Source organism: Epinephelus fuscoguttatus, linkage group LG13, assembly GCF_011397635.1.
Source record: "Epinephelus fuscoguttatus linkage group LG13, E.fuscoguttatus.final_Chr_v1".
Classification (NCBI taxonomy): Eukaryota; Metazoa; Chordata; class Actinopteri; order Perciformes; family Serranidae; genus Epinephelus; species Epinephelus fuscoguttatus.
The window spans coordinates 33600559-33628153 of record NC_064764.1 but is presented as its reverse complement, the minus strand read 5'-3'; the positions used below and the strand labels follow the sequence as shown (position 1 = coordinate 33628153).

At 41.0% G+C, this 27595-nt stretch overlaps 1 protein-coding gene across 1 annotated transcript in view; it reads left to right on the top strand.

Annotated features, from left to right (window-relative positions):
• The first annotated feature begins 6139 nt into the window (after nt 1–6139).
• Nucleotides 6140–27595, top strand: part of cntnap5a (contactin associated protein family member 5a) — a 185780-nt gene continuing 164324 nt past the window's right edge. The window contains exon 1 of the mRNA XM_049595075.1: nt 6140–6378. Within this exon, the coding sequence (XP_049451032.1) occupies nt 6312–6378 (67 nt within the window). The 5' untranslated portion in view covers nt 6140–6311. The remainder of the gene's footprint in view (nt 6379–27595) is intronic.

The following is a 27595-nucleotide window of genomic DNA, read 5'->3' as shown; positions in this document are numbered from 1 at the left end:
AGAGCACTGAAGAGAGCAGCGACGTAACAGGCTGCAATCTAACCACTCGGGGCATTTGTGCACTATCCATTTACGTTCATTAAAAGTGCTTGTTTTTGCCGTGACAGGCCCAGATTATTATTCTAAGTGTCTGACAATTTATGGCAAGGATCTCCACAGAGATAGATTTTTTGTTTAACCAGAAACAGACCTAAAATCACCATCATCAATCCTACCAGACTTCATTGAACTAAATAGTAATTTTAGCTTGTAGAGAGCCAGCATGTTCTTATATCTGACTGGGCAAATTAGGGGTTTATTTTAACAAAACTAGTGTTTGTGGTTTTTGGAACAATGGAGAGACAAGTCAGGATGGTTTTTGTTTTACTTTGTTTCTATTGACTTTGATAGAAGTGTCTTATTATGGTAATAAAATTGCTGTTTATATGTGGAGTCTGGCTGATTCGGCGATAACAACTTTGGGACTGTTTTTGGTTAAACAAAAAGGATCTTACTGTCAGACAAAAAGGTATGTCTCTGTAGGTATGCTTTCCATGTGTTGTTAAACACTTAAAATAACTATCTGAGCCTGTCAGTTGCAAGAATAAGAACCCAAAGTTGGTGTAAATTGACGGTACGAACATGCCTCGAGTATGTACATTGCTGCCTGTTTTGCCGCTGCCATCTGCAGTGCTATTGCTCAGTACTTGACCAATTTCAACACCTGTTGTTCTCATTAGTCATTTAGACACTAAAACATGGGTACATAAGGTGCAGATTGAAAAACACTAAACTTATCCCAGTGAACATTTTTCTATTGAAAAGACGTTTAAAAAATAAATATGGTCACCGGTGAAAAGATGTTCGGGGCGGCACAGTGGTGTGGTGGTTAGCACTCTCGCCTCACAGCAAGAGGGTTGCCGGTTCGATCCCGGGCGTGGGAGCCCTTCTGTGAGTTTGCATGTTCTCCCCGTGTCAGCGTGGGTTCTCTCCGGGCACTCTGGCTTCCTCCCACAGTCCAAAGACATGCAGATTGGGGACTAGGTTAATTGATAACTCTAAATTGTCCGCAGGTGTGAATGTGAGCGTGAATGGTTGTTTGTCTCTATGTGTCAGCCCTGTGATAGTCTGGTGACCTGTCCAGGGTGTACCCTGCCTCTCGCCCGATGTCAGCTGGGATAGGCTCCAGCCCCCCCGCGACCCTCAAGAGGATGAAGCGGTTAGAAGATGAATGAATGAATGAATGAATGAAAAGATGTTCAGAAATGGTTCAAAAGAGAACGTTTTTTCACTCACTATTTGAAGACTTTGATTGAACGTTCACATTTAGACCACATTTCACCAGAGGATGAGATTTTTCATCCTCTACAGTGTGCAAATAATACCCTTTCACCATTTTGAAGCCTTGCTAAGTAATAACAACCACATTACTCAATGTAAAATCCAATTTGCAAATCCAGGTGAAATAGGGTCTAAATGTAACTGTTCACACACGTGCGGTGAAAAGAGTCAGACAGCATGTTTATTTTTACTGTTGATCCACACCACGGCATGCTACAATCTAGCATGCTAACATCAAGCTAGCTTGGCATAACAGCAGCCAAGGCCACATCATGAGCAGCAAAAAATAAAACTATCGGTGCTAATTTCTGGTTTGCTTTATTGAAAAACAGTAGCGCAGGTACTCAAAAAGTATGTAGGCAGCGTGAAGACTTGCGTTTATTTTGTCAGCTTCTTCACCTCAGTCTGCAGGTCCCGCTGGGCCGCAAGATGTCTGTACATTTGATTTGAATTAGTAGGAGCTGTAACGGCAAAGTACTCTTACATGAATAATGTAGAATGTACAGATCTGAAACTGAAAATGTTCCAAAAGCTTCTTGCTGGCAGCACACAGACTATATAGTTCCATATTTAGGACATTTTATATTGAACATTATATGTGTTGAAATCATGTCTTTGTGTAGACCACATTTCACCCACCAGTGCATCATGACTTTGGAGACATACCTCACACACTAATCAGTATCGTCTCTCTTTTGATGTACAACTGAACAAACTATCAAAATAAATTGGTCATTTTGACATGTTGATGTTGCAACCACATTTTAGCTGGTTGAAAAGAGGTCTTAGGCGCTCAGACCGAATATTAACTAGTTATCAACTAGAATTAAGTGTTTAAATTCCGGTTGGTGCTCACTGGGATCCTTTGACATAGTTGTATAGTGTAGTATAGTGTACAAGGTGTCGAAAAATATATCAGGTATAGTCTTGTAAAAATATTTGTCGTCTTTCTCTTACACTCATACATCTGACATTTTAAACTTGGCAATACTGTATTTTATTATGGTCATGCATCTATTATGTTGTATTTACCATCTCAAAGTCAGAAAAAAACTTTGAACTAACTAAAACTAGCTATAAATAGTCAAATCCATAATCAAACCAACATTCTGCTGTATGGTGGTCGAGAGTGAGGCCACAAAACACAGCAGTGGACATTGTACCATCACAACACTCTGTGTTGCCAGAGAAGATGGAGAGAAGTTCCCTCAACCAGCTGCTCATGAGGCTCAGCCCTCCTTACAGCAGATGGCTTGCGGAAAACGAAGAGTGCACCAGCCGCTGGACATCTACAACAAAAACTTACCGCGAACTTTAATGTTCTTCAGCGCTGAACAGACAATTCAGAGAGGAGGATTATCTGAGCAGCAGGAGCGATCAGAAACCCAGAAATAATTAATCAAAAAAAAGAGTGAAGGTCCACACAATTGACCACAAATTGGCCATTAGGACCGGTTGTGACAGAAAAAGCTGGCAACTCAGAGAAAACAGACCAAGTGAGTTCTGCCAACAACAAGATGGAGAGACAGAGCAACACTTCCTGTTACTGCTGCCTGCATGAGCACATAAGTTCTTTAGCAGAATAAAACTCAATACAGAGAGTCTGAGACTCTCTCAGACCAAAAAAGAATCCAGTTTTTACTTGGGGGGAAAACTGACCATGCTATACAAGGAGTGAAACAGCCGGAGGGAAAAGCAGCAGAACAACACATTAAGCTGTAATGAGCTCCTTTGAAATCTGCTTCATCTTTAGATGTTTATTATGTCTGTTTTCTCTATGGCTCTCACTATTACCATCACACTTAACTGGTAAACTATATCTGTTTTTATTCTAGTTTAAAATGATTTGCTGCACAATTTCGTTTTTCTTATATTCAAGTATATTAGTACCATTACATACAGTAGGGTAATTGAATGGCGTATATCATGTAGTAATGTGCAAACTACTGTATTTGTCGTCTCTTTTGTGTTGCAGCCACACACTATAGGCTCTATAGATGGCAGTAACAGTCTGCACAGCGCTTTGGTCTGTTGAAATGAAATACTGTCCTATATTGGAGCCAGCTGTACCTGAAAAATACTGCTTGTCAAATGTATTCTTCCACTTATGTGGAGGCATAATATGCAGGAATTATTCAGTCAAGCACCATCGCTAGCAAAAGTGAAAGTGAAGTCAACCCCAAATTCACTCTTGTTTGCTATATTTGCTTTCTTTGGCTTTGTGTTTTCATCACTTCCTCTTCGATACGTGCTTCCTATACAGTCTTGAAGTTTCCTTTTCATAAAGTCTAGACCTGCATGCTGTACCCAGGAACATACATAGCAAACATAGCAAAATACATTGTAAGAAGAAAATGAGAAAATACAATAGTGACGCCACCCCTTGGTTTGTGGACTTGTAAAGCCTGTAGTTAGCCATCTTGGATTTTTGGAGCCAGAAATGACCATATTTGGAAGGAGAGAGTGGAGCTAACTTTAACAGTAGCTACTAGCTTGGTTAGCACAGTGCATTTATAACTATTGTTAACTGTGATAATGCTAATGCTAATTGCCGCTAGCAGAAAACAGTCGTAAAACCAAGAAGACAAAATGTTTTTACTGGTAAAACCAAACAACCAAACGCAGAACAAAACCTTTTTAGATTACCAAAATGTTACAATTTACTTTCATGTACTGAAAACACACTGAAATAGCAACAGCTACGACGATGCCAATACTCTCTGAATATAGGGTTACACCATGGTTACATTACCTTACCAACATTGTTGCCGTGGCAGCGACTTGTCAAGGAACAGCATTCACCTGTATCGCTTTAAGCCTTATTTAAATGTAAATGGGTGAATACTGTAAAAATTCTACCCCCTTACAATCGTCATGAACGGGGAGATTAGCTAATGAAGTGGGGAAGTGGTAGTTGATGAGGCAGGTGTACTGGATAGATGGGTAGGTTACTCAGGAGAAAGTGTGTATACCCTTCTATATATTCCAGTGGCTTTTTGGTTAATCGGTGGGTATACTTTCAACAGCAAGAAAAACAGGTGGGTATATTCTATATACCTGCACATACCCTCCACTAAATCGCTGGATATAGAGACCAGAATAGTTTTTTGTACCAGGATGTAAACATGTTTATTTCTGCTATGAAGCTGGAGTATTTAACATGGAGGTCTTTGAGGATTGACTCACTTCTGGAGCCAGCCTCATGTGGCCATTAGAGGAGCTGCATTTTTTTGGCACTTCAGCGTTGGCTTCATTTTCCAGCTCCAAAGGATTGCTTTTGTACGAGTCTATATGTTGTTTTTTTAGGAAATTCCTGCACTCACTTGTCTCAAACTAAATTTAACATTTAACATAATTTTTTTTCACACGGTGGCCAAAACGGGAAAACGTGAGTGGCCCAGTCTAGAGCCAGTGTTTGCTTTGTCCGTTCTGGGTACTGTAGAAACAACATGGTAGACTCAATCAGTAGGTTTACATGCACGCAGTAGTCGAGCTAAGCTCATAGCTTGGCTATTTAGTCAAGTCGGTCTTCTCGTCTTGTCTGAGTATACATGCAGAAGAGAAAATCAAATTTGTGACCAAGTACATCTGAGTTCACCTCAATAGGCGGCACTCCTTTCTAATATAGTGCGTATTGAACTAGTTCAGGTTGACCCAAAGAGGAAGCTAACGATGAATGAAGATGGCGGTGATGGATGTTGCTGTGGATCTGTTTGTTTCGTACATGCTTTACGTGTTAATTATATTACAAATGCCGCCATTTGATCCAGATGATGCTCCTTCTTCTTTCGGGTGAAAGCCCGCGAAAGAAAAAGTGGTGCATGCGCAGAACACAGAGTCCAACTCCAGTTGGACAAAGTGGATACATGCAGCAATAGTTAGATTTTCAATCGAATTATCTAGGTGTGTTAGTTGAGCTACGGATAGTCCAATTTCAGTCCGACTAAGCCAATAATTCGATTTTCTCAAGCTGCTTGTAATCGTACTGAATGATCCGGTCCATATGTAGATATAAAGGGCTTATTCTAAGGTAAGGAAAACACAATTATTCATATTTTCAGGTGATTATAAACTAATGAAAACATATATTTAATACATTTCTGCCACTAGATGTCACTAAATCCTAAAGACTGAACCTTTAAATCTGTCTAACTTTGTATATTTTCTGCCCTACAGGCATAGTGTTAAGTTTCTAAATCAGTTTTTTAAAACCAGCATAAATAATTTCACGGTTTAAAAAAAGGAAACAAGGCTGTTATATTATGGGCTCCTTAATGGGGTCCCTTGGTGAATACACCCCCTTCCCGGTCCCTTCATAAAACCTGCTCTTGCTGCAGACTCCTCCTCTTGTTTATGCACACATTATAAACCTTGCGCCACACTGTTTGTCAGCCCTGCACTTAATTATACTCATGCCAATAAAACAAATCTGTGACAGAGAGACTGCTAGATCCTCTGCTCTGTGCACAAAACATGACAGGATGAAAAGCCTCACTCCAAACAGATGCTTCACAATGATTGGCTTACTACCACACTTTCAAAAGGAGCCAATAGAGGCGGTGAGAATTAATTAATTACCAACCTGCCAGAGCACTCATGCTACTCCAAGCATATACTTGGTATTTCACAATGAAGTTATAGATGCATTCATAGAGGCATACATATATATAATAGTTGCTGCTGCTGCTGCTGCTGCACACTGCTTTCCTCTGTGGTGCATTTTGCTCGGGCATCACAGTGCTCTTTTTCTGCCAATATAGACTGAAACAGAGAGAGAGGGTGAGACAAAGAGAGGGAGGGAGAGACAGGGGGAGACAGTGAGAGGCGGGCTGTGCCTCACAGTGAGGGAGTGTCGTCGTCGGAGCAGTTCGCTCTTCCACATCAGACTCCTTCTACCGCTCCGTGCTGGAGGAGCGAGGAGGAAACCTCTCCTCTTGTTTCTCCCCTCTCTCTGCGGACACACGGATACTAACCACACCACGGCTGGGAAGATGTTTTTTCTGCTGCATATGGTTTACACTCTGAGCGTCTTTAGCGGAGCAGCCGCCGCCACTCACTGTGAGTATTCCACCTATACGCTCACCTGTGCGCGCGTCTCCGCTCCGCGAGCTGATGTGTGGAGATCACATAGAGGCTGAAGTTTTGACGCTCGGTGGGTACCTTTGTCCTCCTGCTGTTGCAGAGGCAGGGAGCATCGTCACTGTTAGAGAGGCGCTGTTATTTGGAGCCCACTTTGAAGAGTAGTTTGACACCCTTTGTGTCGTGCAGATAACAAGTTGTTGATCCTCGCGTGCGTTTCCATGAAGCAAGGGTGGACTCTTGGTGGTGCTGATGAAGGTCAAGCAAACAGGTCCGATTGTGGAGGGGAGTGTGCTCGCTGTGCAGCCCCCCAGGGTGACTCGGTGCACCTCGGGTTATTTGCCACACAGAGCTTTCAGTGTTTAGACGCGTTTTGCTGGTTGTGTGTGTGTGTGTGTGTGTGTGTGTGTGTGTGTCGGAGGAGAGAAACTGCTGACTGGCCACAGCTGTACTGCACAGACAGCTGCTGTTACTGGTCGACTCCTACGTGAAAACAACACACAGCCTGCTGGAGCTGCTGCCACTATAAAGACTGACTGCTCCTGGCCCCCATGAGGGGTTTAAATCTGAAGCTGTACAGTTTTAAGCCTTGGATTTAATTGCTTGAGTGGTTCCAGTAATGTGTGTGGAATAAAATATGAGGTAATTAGAAGCATCAATCATTGAAGTCATTTTTTTAAAGCAGAAAATGAGGTAGAATTGACTGTTTTCAGCTTCTTCAGTGTGAAGGCTTCTGCTTCTGAAAATTACCAGGGTTTTCACTGTTGGTTGGATAAATGTATTTTGAGGCAAAATATATTGACAAATATATGGATAAAATGTGTTGCTGCCAACCATGCGCCTAATGATCATTAGCACATGTAATCATACAATAAATAACCGTAACAAATAACATTTAGCCTTTTATAACGACCCATTCTGGTATTACAGTGTGCTGCAGTGCATGTGGACCCCCTGGCAGATTTTGCCCCCCCCCCAGTGTTGACTCCATAGCCTTGCTCTGAATGATTAATCAAGTAACCAAGAAAACAATCAGCTCATTAGAATACCATCACCCTTTTGTCTCTATGCAAACCATTATCTTCATTTATCTTTACCCCATGTTGCAGGAATCTCTTGCAGTGGGAACAATGAGCAGAGCTAACACCTCATACCCAAACTAAAGACAAACACTGCAGACATAAGTCACGGCTAATCCAAAAAAAAAAAAAAAAAGTGTGTTAAGTGGGTTCTCTGACACAGAGTTAATGTGCTTAGTCTGCCCTCTGTGATATAGCACCGGGGTGGGAGTGTTTTGTGAGGCTGCATCGGTTTTACAGTAGCCAGGTGGATCTAGGAAAGTGGCAGCTTTTATTGTTGATTGTACAGTAAATATAAGATGCTCATAAAACCTTCTTTAAGTGGAATCACAGCAACACGTGCAGTATAGTAAACATGTTTCAATTTATTATTATATGGCATATATCTGTGCAGACGCAGCACATAAAGGAAAATATTGAATGTAAAAAGAAGACATGGTAATTAGAATACAAACCACCAGCATAAGACGAGACATGAGACATATAACGGTGATATAAGAGCTCAGTCTGTCACTATGTTTTTCTCCTGCCTCTTCCTGATTGATGTTCTTGCTCTGGTTTCCCATGTGCACCTGGGATATTTCTTCACCTATGAGAAAGCTTTGCCACTCAAAATAGTATTTATTGTTTTATTAAAGAAATGAGGGAGATAACTTGAGTCATCGTGGCTGAGCAAAGACACATCCTGACCAGCTTGACTCTTTGTTCATGGGCTGCTGGTCAAAGGAAGTTTACTGTGAATATTTATGCAAATGACTGAAAATAAAGGGCCGATAGTAAAAATTTAAATTTAAGGTCATTGGTGCTCCCCAGAGGATGAGCCATTTTTGGCCTCTCTATGAGTCTTCTAGTTTGACTTTCAGGCCAAAATGTTAACTTAGGACACAAGATATATGATTTAAAATTATAATCTCATGTTCAGATTTCAACATTTTTTCTTGAGCATGTTCTTGCATAAATATTTTTATTTCTATGACCCTATGACCGATTCTTCTCGCTGCACCCTTTGGACAGAGATTAGATTTAGAATATGTAAATCATCATTATAGTGCTCATTTCAGACAATATTTTTGTGTTGTAAAATTTAGTAAATATTGGAGCTTTCTGGGGTCATTCAGTGGAAACTTTTCAGGTTGGATTTTGGAATTCTAACATTTTTGACCATAGCTAAAAGTAGAATTTTAATTTCACAGCATGGAGAATATGTTAGACATTTAATCTTCATGCTTCCCAGAGGAGGAACCTTTCCATTTTGGACTTCTCTCTTGACTTTCAGGTCAAAATGTCAACTTTACATACAAGATATATAATTCCAAATTATAATCTGTCCTTCAGATTTCAACATTTTCTGTGAACACATACTAGCATGCTTCTAATGGGCTAAACATTTTTATTTTAATGACTCTATGACCCATGCTTCTCACTGCACCCTTTGCACTGAGTTAACGTTTTTAGCTGTGCTGCTAAGAATAGCTAAATCATCATTATAGGGTTTATTTCACACAATATTGTTGCGTTGTGAAATGTAAAAAAAAAAAGGTCAATCATAGACATAGGGCACACATCCCCCTCAATATTTAAGACGTGCATTTGCCCTCCAACTTGAACCCCCAATAAAAACCTTAAAGTAGCAGAGAACTTTTATTTTGCTGATTTTTAAGACATTCTCACCATACATTGGAGGAGAAAATGCACTAATTGGTGCATAAAAATTCACCAGAATGCAGGAAATTAAGTGTATGATGCTTAAAATCTCCTGCATCCCTCTATTTCATATGTGCCCACCACAAAGTTTAAACAAAATCTGCACCCTTGAAGTTAGTCCATGGAAACTGCTCAGATCAGACCCTGAAACTGTCAGATTTTTGATCATAGCTAAATGTGGAATATTTTATTTCACAGCATGAGGAATATGCTTGACCTGCAATAAATTATATTTTGAGAGGTCAGGGGCGTTTTCTTCAGAGATAAGCCTGTGATGGGGTGAAAAGATTCAAAGTAATATGGCCGAAATTCACTCTATGATCAAAGTTGACAGCACACATAGCATGCAGATATATGAAAAGAAAAATGTTTTATACAAATATATTTTTAAGATTTTATGTTTATTTTATTTTTTGGATAAGTTATGTTTAACAAAGAGGACTAAGACTTTATCAAAATGTTTTTTAAAGAAATATAAACCCACCAGCATTTGAATTTGTCTTCCTCAGACTCTTAAATGATGTCATTTCCTCTTAGTGATGTCACTTAAAGGAACAGTACAGTCTTTTGTTGCAGAAATAAATTGGTGTGATGGAGTGGGACTTGAAACTTATGGACACACATGAATCATGCTATTTATTTTAATTGATTTATGCATTTCCCACAAAAAGAGGGGCATTTCTACTCGAATAAAACAAAAAAATCTGAGGTTTATGTAATATTTATTGAGTGCTACCTCATGAGAAAATGACTGTGGTTTCACAGAAAACAGTTAAAAATATAGAAACTGTGATTTTATTATTTTATTTTATGTTACAGCTTGCTAATACGTACACTTTTATTTGTGTCTCTAGCCATTTACAACAGTATTGAGCTTGTTTTTCACTTTAAATATTAGGAACCCAAACTGTACATTTATAATGGAATAACCTAGCAGCACTTCAGACCTCTCCTGCTCTGTCTTGTAACGATAAACGTTTAAAAGTGATTCCCAGCAGTAAATGAACACGTTAGAGGCATGACATCATTTGATCTTTGGGTTTATCTTTGCCCTCTTGAGGGCGAGTGTGACATCGGGCCTGTGTTGGGGTTTAAGCAGTTTATGTTAAGGTGAGGAACTGAGCCAAACTGACAGCTGCATTACTCATTTATGGCAGCCCGGTGGTTCTCAAATGTGCGCAGTGATCAGGTCTGACATTTTGCGCTCAGATGAAATGGTGAGATGCTCGTGGAGGTCAAAGAGCCGCTCTCATATTTACCAGTGAGAAACAAAAGGAGGGGATGCAGAGATGTGTCACGGCTGGTTTGTGTGGCCTTTGTCAGGTGGCAGCCACTTCCTGTCACAAGTCCCTCTGCGCTTTTTTTTACAAAGAGACAATGACAAGTGCGTCTGCGGACACGTCAGCTTCGATCTGCCATTTTCAGCAGGAGTTAATTGATACTGTATTGGCGCGACCTTTACAGTAATTGTCTGGCAACAGAGGAGCTTTGCACTAGTGTATTGACACAACTAATTTTTTTTTCCGCCTCACACTTTTATTTTATTAACACAGTACAATTCAACTTTATTTATTATTATTTTTTTTATCACTAATGGTGTGTGGACACCTACAAACCACAAGGTGCTTCACAGCAATTACAGCAGTAATAGTAAAAGGGAGAAAACAGAGAGTTGAATGCTTTCTTGAGCTTTGTATTCATATCTGTGCACCATTCCTACTGTTTTCTTTAAGACCTCACTGGCAGTGTTGACCACTTAAGCTGGAGTGGTTTTATATTTACTACTAAGATGCCCATGCATACATTACACTCACTTAACCCAGTTAAACTCAGCTGTTCAGGCATTTTTGTGGTCCGCTTCCTCGCTGTCTTGTGAGGAGTTGGCTGGGAGCTTTCTGTCTTGGTGCTTCCAGAAAACAGACCAGTCAGGGACTTTACTTGCAGTAGCTTAGAGGGCAATTAGGGACAGGCATTAATAAGGGTCGGTGATGCCATTGTCGATCCAATTCTATATTGATTTCCTTTTTGATTCCTGATCAATTTCCTGTGTGGAAAAGAAAAAACAAAACAGGCCGTCACAGGTTTTTAAGCATCAGTGCAAGTGTTTTATTACCTCTGGGTGTGATCACAGTGCAGAGAAAGGCATGCATGTGACTCAGATGTACCACTGTCATCATCCAAAATGGATGAAATTAGAAATCATTCCTACGGTTTTCATTGAGGTTTTCTTAGTCAAAGAAAAATGTGCTAAGCCTGCCTGCCTGGGGCTAATGTTATTATGACATAGGACATTTACCTCCAGTAACAAGACGTGCTGCTCAGCCGGGAGACAGTGGCACTTGTGTGTAGAGTGTCAAACACATGGCAATGCTGCAGTTTAAGCCCAGGTTGTGTAGAAAGATGTTTCAGCACATAGCCGGTGTTTCCACTAACTATCAACTTGAAAATATCACTTTCTCAGTGTGTTGCATGAACGCACGAAAAGAGCACATTCATTCAACATGCTCATATTTTTGGCAAACAGTGAGCTGAAAGCTTTAGTTTGCAACATGTGAACTTGAACGGGCCCCGTTCTTGTGAGGGTCGTTAACTTGTGACAGTTAACGACCCTCATTTTACAGATCCTGGTATGCCAAAACAACACACAGCTACTGTTACTGCTGAAGCTAGTTCATATGGATATTTGAAAGACTTTTATGAATAAATCAGTAAAAATAATCTTACATTTATTTGCAAATGTTTCCCATCTGGTCAGAAAAAAACAAGTTCAAACGTCAGCCACATTGGCAACGCGTTTGAAAGACACATTGAGTTGAATCATCCGACCACACTCGGGAAATGTCTGAGTGATTGAGGATCACAAGATTTTATTTTACTAAAAAAAGAAAACAGAATAGATGAACATAAACAAGTGCATTATTTGGGACTTGGTTCCAAATTGAAATTATGAGCTGTGAACTGAACTTTGAGCTGATCTTGTGTAGTGCGAACATGTCTTTAAAATGTGTGACCGACCTGTTTCTTGGCCCACATTACTAGAGATGAAAGTAGATTTTGGCATTATTGATTCTGCTTAAAGGTTTGATTCTTTATCAATTCCCATATTGATCCCTGATCAATTTTCCGTGTGGTGGGGAAAAGGAGGCCCGCACACTGTTGCAACAGTCTGTCTGTTATCACCTAGAATGGATAAAATTACAGAATATTTTACACCGTTCATTTTCTGTGAGGTTTTCTTAGTTGAGGAAAAAATGTGCTAAACCTGCCTCCGCGGTGCTAATTTTATTATAACAGGATATTTACACTCAGTAAACAGACATGCTGCTGGGTAGGGAAGCTGTGGCAGTCGTGTGTAGAATGTCACATACATGGCATTCATGAAATTTAAGCCCACGTTGCCAAGAAAGATGTTTCAGCATATTGCTCGTCTTTCCACTATTACTTGATATGATAATTTTATCTGTCTTCATGAAATGAAGCGACGCTTTGGAGCGAATCTCCCACTCCAACATACCTTCTTCTTTTTGCAAGTTTCCAGCATGAGTTGAACGTCATTGTTTGCAATGTGCAACTGTCAGAAATTGCAGGATATTGGATTTTTTTTGCTGATATCCAACATGCCAGTATATAACAACTTCTTTGGCCGATAACTGATATCGATGTATCCACTTTTTTCTCTACAGAAGTTTAGCCATCATCAGACTAAGGATCCGACTAAGAATTTTCCTAGTCATCCAATAGTCGTCATTTAGAACCATCAGTTCAATTATTACATGATATATTTTGGTGGTTTGAGTTGAAGGTGTGAGAAAGAATAGTATCAGTAACATTGTTAACACTGTGCTACATTACAGAGAAATACAAAACCGTACTAATGAACCTTCATTAATATAGGCCTATATTTTATCTCCAAGTGCACGTCACACACTGAGCGAGCCGCCTGTTAATGACGCTGTGGGCTAATGGGCATGTAGCTACTTCCATGTTTCAGATGATACGTCATGTTTGTAGTCGACCAATGAAGATGAGTTTACATATCACCTTGGGTTCGTCCTTCACCTTCTCAAAATGATCCCACACTTTGGATTTCCTGCCCGACATGTTATTAACTAGCCTGTGGAATAACCGCAGGTACCAGCCCTGGAATTTTTTTTACCTGAAATCCTGGGTGCAGAGCTGATCTTCTTCCAGGAGCTGTTTATAAGTGTGTAGGCCTGTTGTCTGCAGGACAGATGTAAAGCTCTGGGTAGCCCTGCACTAACATGATCAACTTTTCCGTATTTACCAGACTGAATATTTACAGAAGAAGGGAAAGATATCTGTCGGCTGTGATTGGTTTGTAACCTGACTCCTGTCTGACTGCTGAGCGTGGACACTTCCTGTGTCTGTCCTTTCAAATTAAATTCCCACATGGTCCAGTCATATAGGTACACATATACATATTTTGATTTGCTTTGACAAGGCGCAGCATTTACATGTTGTGTGTTCTTCGCTAGCCAATGATGAAAGGTTTTGCTTAAGTTGGAAGATATATGAACTGTGACTGTGACATCTAAGCTGATGTTAAGGGTACTTCCAGGCTGTATCATTAGGCTGGCTGCTTTTTAAACCACAATGTCTCATTTACTGTTTCTACTAGTGGATGTCTAGAGAACCAGTACATCTGCACCAAGTCAATGCTGAAATCCTGAAACCATAATGGTACTTGTTTTCCCCGCCTGAACCAGCCAGGCTCACAGATCATTTGTGCCTTCCTGTATCGCACTCCTGAACAAACTGGACAAAAATAACTGAACCTGTGTGTGAGGATGCAGCACCCTATGATATGTAGAGCACTTTAATGATATGTTGTGAAAGGTCTGTAATAATAGTGAGGTTCCCTGTTACTGATGTTCGGCTCTCTGGTGCTGGTGTTATTATACTTGCCTGTCCACCTACCTACCTTGTCATGTATGAAACATCAAAAAGGCAATAAAACATTTCTTAAAATTGCTTTTTCTCTCCAAAAAAACAGCCCACAACCAAAAGAGATTTATTTTTCTGCAGTGAAAGAGAAGAAAAATTGACAAATCCTGAAACTGGGACCAAAAATTTTTGACGTTTAATTGATTATCAGATAAGTAGAGGATTCATTTTCTGTTTATAGACTAATAGTTTCAGTGCTAATGTAAATGATCTAGGTAATTATGATCCTGTCTCTCATCGCTGGTATCAAGGGATTTGGTTTTGCAGTGTTATTATCCAATATACTGATGGTGCAGCTTTCTTGTAGCTATAGAATATTTCATATCTGCTTCACCCACTGTAGCACTCTGGGTACGCAGCCTACCGTGGCCTTGTCATAGGCCAGAGCGAGGCATCTTTTGAGGGAATATTTCCTGCTATAAGTGGAAACATGAATCTTTTGGCTGCAAGGCTTTCATTACCAGATGATATGACACTCTTCACCACAGGTCTGTGGGAGGACTATTGCTATGCTTTCAGTGTTCCCCCTCACAGCAGGTGGAGACCGCTGCGCCAGGCATCCATCTTTTATGGGTGAGAATCTGTTTCCGGTTTAGCAAAGCGCCACACACATATATTTACTTAAAATTTCATGCTTCAAGTTAGCTCAGCTAGCAGATACTTCGCAGCTAATTATTTCCCATCTGAAGCACCTGGAACGTGCTGGAGCCGAGCTGGCATCCAGCATCACAGCAGAAGTGAGGGTGTGTGAGTGTGTGTGTGTGTGTGTGTGTGTGTGTGTGTGTGTGTGTGATGGAGACTATGCAGCTGCAGATTCACTCGGCTAATGAATGTGAAGCAGGCACTCAAGGAACACCTACCGCTGTACATATTCAAGGCCTGATGAATTTATCAAAAGGTAAATGAGGCAGAGCACTGCTGTGTGACAGCACAGGCACTTTTCCTCATGTTTAAACATACAGCGCATTTCTTCTGAGAGACAAAACCCACTGGAAGGACGGTGGAGGAAGGAAGGAGCCACGGTATATACATAAATAGTATATGATTGTGTCACAGGGATTATTCTCCTCATGACCCTGAGCCCACAGAGAAGTGGTCGTACAAATCCTTTTTGGTCTGGTATGAAATTTAAAGTGAGGTTGGATGTAATTTAGAAACTGTATTTTTATGTCTTTTTATTGTAATTTATGTTGTGGTGCTCAAGGTTCGTTTATTTTCATTGTACAACACAGTTGCAGAATGAAATGCAGCTGGAGTCCCTTTATGCTACACAGGATAATAAACTAGTGCATTTCGACAGAGCCCTTGAGGAGAATTAGTAAGAAAAAATTGACAGTGAATCTTGGCTATGTTCATTTTTGCCCAGCACTTTGCATATTGCGCTAATGCAGGAGGTGCACATATTTTCCTCTTCCCCTAGGGGCTCCTTATATTTCTGTATTATATCATATTTTTTACTGTTAAATAAGAAAACTGTTGTCTAGTCTGAACTAGAAGAATTAAATCTTTTGATGAACCCCACCAAAAATGAAATAAAACAGCAGGGTGGAGGGAAAAATCAATACAGCATAGTATTGCAATGTTTTTATGTGGCAATATCGTATTATCACACAGTGCCAAGTATCTTTTTTTTTTAATTATATAAATTATTAATATTACAAATACAAATTAAACTTCAGGTAGCCGACTAGATTAATATAACCAACTGCTTTTTCAGTCCACAAGTTACATTTTGCTGCTGCAATAAATGGCTGAAGTGAGGTGAACAAAGTGAAAATTTTATCTCATTACATAAATCAGCAAATATTTTTCTTTGAGGACATCATTTATGATTGAAAAAAAGGTTATATATCGTAGTTTATTTTATTGCAATACCCAGCAATTGCAACATATTTAAAATGGCAATAATATTGTATCATGACTTAAGTATCTTGATAATATCGTATCAGGGTTTTTTCTGGTGATTCCCACCTCTATAAAAGAGATAAAAATAAGTAGTGGCAGCATTTTCATGCTAACTATTAGAAAAGTAGTCATCATTAAACTGGTAGCTATCATGAAAACCCTTAAATCAGTTTTAAAAATTACTGAAACACAAATGTTTCACAAATTGTCATTTTTTAGATACTATATATTGATATATACAGTGTGCATGTTTTATCATTGATTTGGTTTTAGTTAGTTTGCATTTTATGGGTTTGTTTTTGTTTTGTTTTTTGTTTTGTTTTTTACCCTACATTTTGCACACGCTCTGTAGATGCAACACTGGAATATGTCAATGAGATGATGTGTCTAGGGTTGCAGCATTATGCCATGAAACATTCTCGGAAACCATTGGCTGTATTCGGTGTCTGACTTTCGGCAGATGGCGATACAGCCCGATTTTTTGGCATTCCGGTTTGATTTGGGCGGTGGAGGCGAATTTCCATTTCTGACTTCTGTTTATATATAAGTAAATATGCTGAACCATTGCGATGGATTCAGAGTTTGCAGTGACGCCAGTTATGTTCCGCCTCATTAGTTCACCGCACGGACCGTTTAACCTGGCAACAACTGCAGCCGGCTCAAACGTGTTTGGTCAATATCACGCGGACTACAAACAGCCTACAACCGGACACCAGGGCTCTTCCGCTTTTCTTCCAGAGGCAAGATCTCTGGGGTTTGCCTAAAGACTCTACATTCATTGAATGTAGAGTCTGTATAGACACTAGCCATGAAACTATACACTGTGGCATGAAAAATGGCAGTTGCTATACCGTATACATTTACTTATCTGTTGTATTAAGAGAGAAAAAAAAAAAAAAGCAACTGGATGGAGAATCTTGCCTATACGCAGGAGCATCTTTTTTATACAAAATTCCATTTTTAGAATGGTTTTAAGTTTCATTTACAATGATGCGTTTGTTCAACCACAAAAAAAGTACCATTTTCATTCCTATAATGTGGTGGTTCCCAACTGGTGGGTTGTGGTCCAAAAGTGGGTCACAGGTCAATTCTGAATGGACCGCAAGTGACTCAAGAACATATCAAGTTGGTAAAAACACACTTTATTTTCAAGTGCAGTGAATATCCGGCACAGAGCTTTCACTTTGAAGTGCTATTTCCTGCTGTAGAGTGAGTGAATGATGGACAGATACTTAACAGAGACAGAAAACTAGCTCAGGGACATGGCCAAATGCAAGTATGATGCTGAATATATTAAACTGTGTGGACCCTGAACTAATGACTAAGTCTAAATCTGGACCCTGTGGCTGGACCAGTTGGGAAACACTGCTTTAAGGGTCATTGTTACTACTACTACTACTAATAATAATAACATTAATAAACTGTATTTATATAGCTCCTTTCATACAAGAAATGCAGCACAAAGTGCTTTACACTAAGGGCAGTGTAAGCATAATGGACATAAAACAGACATGGCAATTAAATATAAATGGACATTTAATAGTTTGATGGATTAACTTATTCATAAAGTCAGATTTGTAAAACTATAAATCATAAAAGCAAGTAAGATTTTAAGAGTTGCAGCAGCGTGAAGTGTAAATAGAAAGTAAAAGCAGAGATCACAGTGTTCTTGGAGGCAAATAGTTAAGTGTTAATTGTATAATAATACTGTATACTGTGATATTTTCTAAGATGGTTATCATACCCTATAGGCCTGTCACCATAACAACCTTTGTTGGACGATACAATGTCCCAGAAATAATTGCCATAGACAATATTACTGTCATTTTGAGACCATTTTATGCCAGTGATATAATGATGATATAATATCATAGTAATACAAGTAGACCCTTCAAAGAGCAATGTACTCTTAATTCTTGAGGATTTCAGACGCTGGGATTGCAATGTGAACAAATATTAGAATATCCTAAATAAATAAATGTGTGTGTGTGTGTGTGTGTGTGTGGAGAGCAGCTGAGCCTTGCCCAGTGTAAACTGCAGCACCAGAAACGACAGCAGAACATGTCTCAACCTGGATTTTTTTCTGTTGGTTTCGGCTTAGGCGCTGCGGCCAAGTCTTGTATTTGTCGGGCAAACGCTGCTGTCAATTCTGGCGTCATGTTGATTAAAATGTTGTTGACCTTCTTATGTTAACAAACATGCATGTAAACACAAGGGCGATATCGTACAGTCTATGGACATGACCTTGATGAGTCGATAACGTTATTATCAGGACAGGCCTGGTAATTCCCGCATGTGATGGGACAAGTTTAAGCATGACAAAGAAATAAAAAATGAATGATTAAATGTTAACTGGTGCAGCTGCTGTGTTCCTATACATCTTTAATTTGAGGAGAACACTATCACTGCTATGAAATGTTGTGTTTTGTACTTCTGGACAGTTTACTGGCTTCACTTTATGTGCAAAACCAACAAGTTTATGTTTCCATCCCAACCATCAGAGTGACTACTGTTGGAAGCTAAAGTTGAAAAGAGATCGCTCCAACAGAGGGCTTTGTGTTTGTTCGGTTAAATTGCGTAAACACAAAACATTTCAGAGCACTCTGCGTGATCTCTGATTGACTCCAGCTCCGTAGAGACATGAAATGAAGAAACTTTTACAGTTCTTTTTTTTTTTTTTTTTCATCTCGGTCAAAGCATTTTGTTTCTTCAGATGCATTCCTGTGGAGTTATTTGGCAGCGTGGTGTGGAGAAGATACGCAGACAGATGCTGCTGTCTTCACACCATTGTTTCAAGTTTTCTATTCATCATCTGAGTGCATGAGATCTTGGTAGTAAAGTTATTTACACTCCAGACAGTGTGGTATCACCACATATGCCATTTTGTATCACAGTGTTTATACATAATATGTGCAGGGCCATAGATTTCATTTCAGCATTGGGGGACCGGTATGAAACAGGGTTTGGGGGTCCTCCATGAGAAAACTGGAGCATTAAACAGTGTGCAGTGTGTAAGATTTCATGGCATCTAGCAGTGAAGATGGCAGACTGCAACCAGTTGAAACTTCGCCTGGTTAGAATTCCTTAAGTGTATAATGTTCAGGAGGTTTTAACCAGGAGCCGAAATATCTGCAGAGGTTTCCTCCTCTCCAAAATAAGTGGACCAGATGATTTAAAGCGGTAAAACCACTGAATAAAGCAGTTCACGTTAAAATCGGGGTCCTGTTGCACAAAACACCTTGGGCTCTAGTTTCCCGGCACATTGCAGGGTGGCGAATCCCGCACAGAGCTAGTTTGAAGCAGCGCAACCCGAGGCGCGTTCAGTTTGGTAGTTTGGCAGACCGAGGTGCGCTGAGATGGGTGTGGCGGCGCAGCAGGGGGAGGTGTCGACAGATCCAGCTTGGCGCAGTGACAGTTTTGTGCCAAAAGGCTTCGTTGAAGGTGCGCTAAAAGCTTGCCAGCTAAAACCACGTCTACTGTCAGCGCAGGGGGAGCGCAGCTGGTGTAAGCCGAAGTCTGGCTGACCGGCGGACAGTGCGCACACGTCACCAAAACCTCACAGTCAGGTTTCCAGAATATCAGGCACATTAACGATGCAATAAATAGCCACAAAACCACTATTCAATGTAACTATCTGCAATCGGCACATAAATGTATCTCTATATCGACTGTCCCGTCACATCTGATGTCAGATCAAAGGGGATTGGCACCGTTTGGCACGCGGAATGGAAACCCAACCTGATTTGATTAACACAGCTGCAAACTAATGAGTTCACATCCCTCTCAGCCAACCACAAACAGCCACAGCATCAGATAGGGAGTATATATTCAGCATCTGTCATCTTAGAAAAGTCAAAAGAAAAGAAACAGAGTGAGAAAGAGAGAGCGTGCGCACACGAGAGAATCGCAGCATTGATTTACGATTGTGGTGACCTCCTCCCAGGCTACCTTTGCATCATCAGCCCGTGGAGGTCTGCCCGTAGTTCCGTATATTCGGACACTGCGAGCAGACCTCCCGGACCAAAACATCAGTTTCCTCCTGGGAGAAGTTTGGCCGTCTGACGCTGCTGCTCTCTTCTGCCATGGCGAATTGAGTAAACTCTCATTACACCTTCGCGCGGCACATTTAAGGGCGAGGAGAGGGGCTCATTTGATTGGTGTGATGTGTGTAAAACCCACTCCACGCCTTCTCTCCTCCCTCTTTCCGACTTGCGCAGGTAGGAGGGACGGAGGTGGGAAAGAGGAGCAGCTGTGCCAGGCGCACGGTGTGTCAAACTTGCAAAATCCGCCTGGCCACACCCAGTTGGCGAAGCGCAGGTGCGCTGCGCCCCTGCCTCGCCCGGTCTGTGAAACTAGAGCCCCTTAAGTTTTTCTCCGTAAGTATGACACTTAACGGCTTAATTTCTCCTTAGCAGAGGAGGTTGCACAGAATCCCTGAAAAGGTTTCTTTGGTTAAGGAAAAATGTTGACTCATTTACTAAGTTAAAAGAGATTTTACAGCAGTAAAAGTTTCCATGGAGATCGTTTGTTTGCTTGGACTCTGGCTTGTGACGCCTGATATCATCTCACAAAGCTGGCTTAGAGTTAGATAGTGAAAAAATGGCAGAAGAAAAGAAGACAAGAAAACCATATTGGTCAGAGGAGGAGAAGATTGTACTTGTGGAGGAATACAATCAAAAAAAAGCACAAACTATCTATACTGTAAAATCAAAAGCATATCCATCAGGTTCTCCTGGTTGCAGAACACTCTTCTTGGGGTGTGTTAGTTTTTCATTTATCACCATAAACAGTTATGTTGCAGTTAAGATAAAGTCAGAGGTCCCTTAATTTTTTTTTTTTTTTTTTTTTTTTTTTACCTTGCTTTGGTTGCTAAGGTCTTTTGTGCAACGGTCTACAGATTCCTTAAGTATAACACCAAGATATAGAGAAAACCTTGAAGACTTAAGTGCATATTTTAAAGAAACCTGAAGGAGAAGACTTGAGGGTGTTTTGTGCGATGGATTTTATTATGAGCAAACCTTAAAGTTCCAGTAGGCAACATTGTTTTGGTATAATTGAGTAAAAATTTTATAATATCCTCTAAGCATAATGTAAATCAAGTGGTCTGAGACAAACAATAGGTTTCTGCACCTCACCATGGCTCTGTGTTCAGCCTCTAAAGAATCAGTATAGTGCTGATGTGCATCAACCAATCAAAGGTCAGCTCAGACCACTGCGTTCCTATTGGCTGTTCTACTGCATAAGGGGAGAAGGGGAGAGCAAGCGGCAATGGCGAACAGTGCACCAGGTAAAATAGCTATTCCAGCATTGGCTACAACTGCCTACACGGCTAAACCCAAAAAAGGAAGACAGAACTCGGTTCCCCGGAGCCCTGGAGGGAGGGGAAGGGTGAGGTGGGGCCGGGCCCGGCTGAGGGCTCTCCGCGGAGAACGAGAGCCGAGCCTCGGGGTATATGTGCGGGGCCGTGACAGAGGGATGGGGCGGGCTGCTGCGCGGTGAGGGAGAGCGAGGCTCGGGAGTATGTGCGGGGCTGCGAGGGAAGGATGGGGAGGGCTGCTGCGTGGTGAAGGAGAGCCGAGGCTCCCAGAGAGGGAGAAATAGAACCAAGTAGGATAAAATACTCGTGTGCTCGTCTGGTAGGAGGGGCTCAGGGCGGAGACGAACGAAACCTAACTCAGATGAGACTCAAAAATCAACTGTTTTTAGGCTTTCTACCTACTGGACCTTTAACTAGGACTTTAAGGAAAACCTTAACTTAAGGTGTTTTGTGCAAGCAGCCCCAGTGTTTCTCCAATTCTGTTTGGCTTGTTAGAGATGGGCCACAAGCCCAGCACCTGCTAATGTCTGCTCACTTTTCTTTTTTAATAACTTAACATTTGAAGTCCAGGAAGTTTTTTACAGGGAGCCGATATATCTGCAGAGGTCTCTTTCTCTCCAAAACAAATGGACCCAACCATTTGTAACCCTTAAAACACAGAATTAAGCAGTTCCATGTAAAAAAAAAAAAATCCAAAGCTACTTGTTGCGGAGTGGCAGACACGAAAACACAAATGGCCATATCTAGATCAGATCTAGATCTGTTCTGGGCTATTGTAAAAACATGATGTTGCAACATGGGGGACTCAGTGGGCGAGAACACGCTCCTTATGTAGAAATAAACAACTCAGTCTTTGGTAACCACAAAAGTTCTTATTTTCAGGTGATTACACACCAAACAACACGTATTTAAGTTACTGTAAAACTTCAATTGAAAGCCTAGTCCCAATTAAGCTCCAGATCCCTTTTACTAGCCCGGTGTGGCTACACATTTTGACAAATAAAGGCCTGTCTCAATTAGAGGCCTGGTCTGGTTGCCAAACAGTTAATTTTTTTATGGAAGTTCTTCAGTATTATAAAACTGGGTTGTTGGCTACCTCGAATTATGTGTCCATTCCTCGATTGCCCTGTAGGTTATTTATACTCCTTTAGTCTGTAAGGGTCCTCAGGTCAAAAGAATCGAAAGGGTTTTTCATAAAAACTAATCCAAGTTTTGAGTATTGTTTTTCAGGATAAAGTGGGATTGTGTCGGTTCGCCAGGTTTTATATTCATACTGGTTTAAATAAACAATTTGTTTATGTGTGAAAGGAATTAAAGCCCTGTCCTTTATAGACACTTGTCCTAAATATAGGGCTGTTGATTTCAGTGATTTAAGCAAATGATAGCCCAGGCCCCTAATTGAAGTTTTAGGGTGTATTCCATTTGTGCCACTGTACCCCCCTAAATCCTACACACTGGACCTTTAATTCCTTATGCACCAGTTTGAGCCTTTTCTTGTTAGTTTTGTCAAAAGAAAAACTTTTTTTGGGGGGGCAGGGGGCGAATGCTCATATTCTAAATATAGCGGGGGATGTTGCTGCTGCACCCGCCAACTCTACTGCTATGTTAATGTGTATGTAAGTCTTTATATTATGGATTTTCTGGAACATTTATTCAAATCAATCTATGGCCATGACATGAGGACATTTTCAGCAGGTTACTCTGTGAATGAAATACCTGAAAAATGTAAGTACTTGTTCACAGATGAATCTAATTGCTCTCATTTGTGTTAGGTCCAATTCATCCAGAGATATTAAAGCTGTAGAAACCACAGTATGGCAACATGTTTGACAGTACACAAATGTATATTATAATATTCATAATATTCCTCATTATACCACCCACCTTTAGTGGATAACAATCTGTTAAAATGTCACGCTGCATGTGTGTTTTTCTCGTCAAGATTCAGTCTCCAGGAAGCTAATGGCACAAGGAAGCTTTTACGTCGTTGTCCTCTGTGGATCCAGTGAACAGAACAAAATGCTTTTTGATTGTAATGAATAAGAAGAAAATGGACACATGATATAAGACTATTTAGAGAAATAATTTCTGCCCGCTCTCCCGGGAGCAGAGAAAAAATCTATTGTGATGAATGTGGCGCCAGTGGAGGCCTTCCCATTTCCAGCTGCATTGGTCACACAGTGATGCTGCACCAATTCCCAATCTATAGAGTGCAATGAATATGCTTCAAATAGCTGTAGAGCCTGTAAGTTCCATCCTCTTTTTATTTTCAGTGTTACTGGCAGAGGGTCTGAAAGGATTATCAACACCCACTTTCTATCCACCATGCCAATAAGATTGATGCAATAATCAGCAAGGGACGGTTACAGTGATGAAAGACGAGGCCAAAGAAATGAGTCTGTTTTGAACGCTCAGACTCAAAAATAAAAAATAAAAAATTAGGTGTTAAATTAAAAAGAAAAAAAAGCAAAGCCTGCTCATACAGTAGGATTTCACATTGTGTATAGCAGAGTTTATTATTTTATATAATCACATTGTGTGATTACCTGTGAATCAGACACAGGCCTGCACTTTCACACTCTCTGATTTGATATCGATTAAGATGTAAATACAGGGATGTGGAACAAAGGTGTGTAATCTGGAGGTGCTGCTTCACAGGATCAACATGCAGAGTTAAAGAAAAGGAAGCCGCACTCCTGCTACACAGAGACACGATGCAGTCTTTTTAAAAACAGTCCCAGAGCAGTGTCTCCAATTAAAGTATTGAATGTCTATGGAGAGGACATTGGTCTGGATACTAAGTTAACGCAGAGACAGATCCTCAGAGGGGCTTTAGTTTTTCAGATACCCCTACCCGAGGTGGAACAAGACACGACCATGTTTTTTCATAATTTTGGTATGTCACCCTCATGAAAGGTTGATGAAAAATATTTTATTCAGCAAAAAGTGATAATATTGATCAATCGACCTTTATTCATTCCAAAGTCCTCAAATACCACCATGTGGTCAATTTGTGCATCAGACCAGAGTGTAGATACCCGACCCGACCCCGACGGGACCCCAGGTTTCGGATAATAAATCGGAAATTTTGCTCGGGTTTGGCCGGCTTGACATGCTGCTGTGTTGTGCTATGACATATTCAAGTGCTGGAATTTGTTATTTACGTGACAACGCCTGAACACAACACAGGTTCAGGAGTGCGCAGAACACAGGAGTGTGTGTGCTGCGCTGCTGTGCATGTGCGGCATGTTTGACTGGTTGTAACTGTCTCGGACTCGGGTCGGGTTCGGTCAGGAGAAAGAAGCCCGAGCCGCGGTCTACATCAGACATCGAAGAAAAAGTGTCCTAATGCAGCGGTACTGGTATGATACGCTGTCAGGCAGCGTCAGTTAAAGGGATAGTGCACCCAAAAATAAAAATTCAGCCATTATCTACTCACCTATATGCCGATGGAGGCCCTGATGAAGTTTTAGAGTCCTCACGCGGAGCACAGAGAAGCAGTCAGAGCTACAGGCTACAGTGAGGCTAAAAGCAGAGTTCATATGACGTTTTTCTCAACAACTTTTTATGTCGGGGCTGCAGCACACTTGGATCACTACAGATGATCAGTATGGAGATACTCTGTGGATTCAGTTTTGTGTTCTTGGACCTTAGTCTGGGGCGCCGTCTACCATTAGGTGTGCTAGCCGCTCCCCCCACTGATCTCCGCAAGGGATGTGAGGACTCTAAAACTTCACCAGGGCCTCCGTCAGCATATGGGTGAGTAGATAATGGCTGAATTTTTATTTTTGGGTGCACTATCCCTTTAATAATGCCACTAGACGGCGTGAATTTTGTACACCACCAAACAACAACACAGTTTAAAGACCAGAAGAGTCCCTGTAGGGACCTGGAAAAGGTCGCCACTAGACAACAGCGTAATTCAAAGCACCTGGAAAAGTCCTGATAAAGACCTGGAAAGGTTGTTACCAGACAACAAGGTGATTTAAAGACCTGGAAAAGTCCTTTTAGGGACCAGGAAAAGGTCAACAACACAATTTTAAGTTCCTATAGGGACTTTTCCCGGACTTTAAATGACGTTGTTGTACATTACGTTGTCTAGTGGCATTGGTAACTGACAGCGCCTGAGAACATATCAAACCGCCACAAAGGATACCTGTTTTTTGTCAGTGGGTAGGGTGGATGGGTCAAACAAGACCAGACTTTCACCCAGGAGGCTGGTGTTTGCTTCCTGTATGGATGTAGAGCCAAACCATGATGTATTGTTCCAAACCTTATCAGGTGAGTTTGTTGCGCAGTTAAATAAAGGTAAATACTCTGTGTTTATTTTGAAAAAGACTATGTGCATCCAACAAGCGGAATCTGTACATTCCCTGTGATTTCCGGTGTGCATTTTGAGAAGACACAATGCATGTAACAGGTGTAACAATAACAGACACACCCAGGATACCTAGCGTGTCATATATATATATATATATATGTGAAAGTCCACTGTCCAAGAGGTGATATTCGACAAGTTGGGAGTGAGAATGTGTTGGATCAAGGTAGAAAGGTAGAAAAAGTGCAGAATAAAACCACTCTGAAGATGAGGGGGGACCCACTTAATCTCATGTAATATTTTGTCTGATATTGGTCCTGATATCTGCCTCGATCTCAAGGCAGTCTGAATGTATTGAAACATGTCTTTATTATGACACTAAAGCTTAGAGGCTTTTAAGTACAAAACTGTCGTAGGCAGAACTTTCACACAGACACCCTTTTCAGACAAGTTACCTTTACTAAAGGTACTTCAGGGGGCTATGTTTGCACAGTTAAATGGTGAATGTACTTGCACTTGTATAACACTTTTCTCGTCTTTCAACCACTCAAAGTGCATTCACACTACTTGTCTCATTCACCCATTCACACACTTCACACGCTGGTGGCCGAGGGCAGCAGACAAGGTGCCACCTGCTACTTGGTTTTAAACATTTAAACGCATTCACACCTCAATGGCACAGCCACTGGGAGCAATCTGGGGTTACGTGTCCTGTCCAGGGATACTAAGACATGCAGACTGGAGGAGCCAGGGATTTAAACGCCATCTTCCAATTACTGGATTAATGTCAGTTCAGCAATTACTTTCTAAACACATAATACGTGATAGAAAACACTTGTTGAAAATGTGAAAAGACCAGAAAGTATACAGTACTGAATTGTGGCGTTGGACTGTTTCTTTTTCACCATTTCTGTGTCCAGGATTTTTGTAGTGGGCCTGAAATCGTGGCCTGATGGCGCACTGGAGCCACCCTTAACGAAACCATAACTTTAGAGCTCATAACATTAGCATCATCTCATTTATCCCATTTGTGAGTGGCGAGTTTGCTCAACACCACAAGCTCTTGTAGCTCTTTAAGTCTGATTAATATGTAAACAACTCTGATCAATGCCGCAGTCATTTAAACACAAGCAAAATAGCCATCACAAACGTACCATTGAGTCTTTCAGCCAACCGGTAGTTGGGTTTGTGCTTTCTGCTAACGTTAGCTACTGAACCAGAGTTTGTAGTCTGTCACTCATTCTTTGGCTTGGGGTGTGGAGGCTGTGCCACTGCGTTAGCTGCTAACAGGAGTAAGACACTCAAAGCTTTACTATTTACAATACTGTTACCTCTTTAAAGGGCCAGTGTGTAAAATGGGTTGAAAACAGTGACATCAGTGGTCAAATTCTAGATTGCAGGGCTCACTCACTCACCCCTCCTGTAAATGACGGCGGCCTCGTAGGGACAAAAAGCCTTGCGCACGAGTTTTTCAGGAGTAGGTCTATCTTGCGACGAGGTGAATGTTTTTATAGAAATCTAAACCATGTTACGATATTGTAATGAATCCCTCGCGCAGGAGACCAGAGGAGCGTTCGGGAAAAAGGCCAATTTATTTGAGCACTCCAAAAACTCCGGTAACACTCCACTCCGTCCCAAACTCTGACTCTTCTAGCGTAACAGACACACTTCATACACACATACTTGTTTACCGTACTGAGTGGGGACCCCCTCCCCTCTCTGCTCCGCCAATCTCCAGCCCGCACACTGACTGACAGCGTAGCCGGTAAACAGAGCTCAGCTGTTTATTTAGCCTAGCAATATCTCCAGACTATAGTAGCTGCAATGGACGACTTTGAACGCAATTTTGAAGAGTTTCTTGTAGCGGACACAGACCCAGAGCCATACCTGTTTGAGCAGCATACAGAT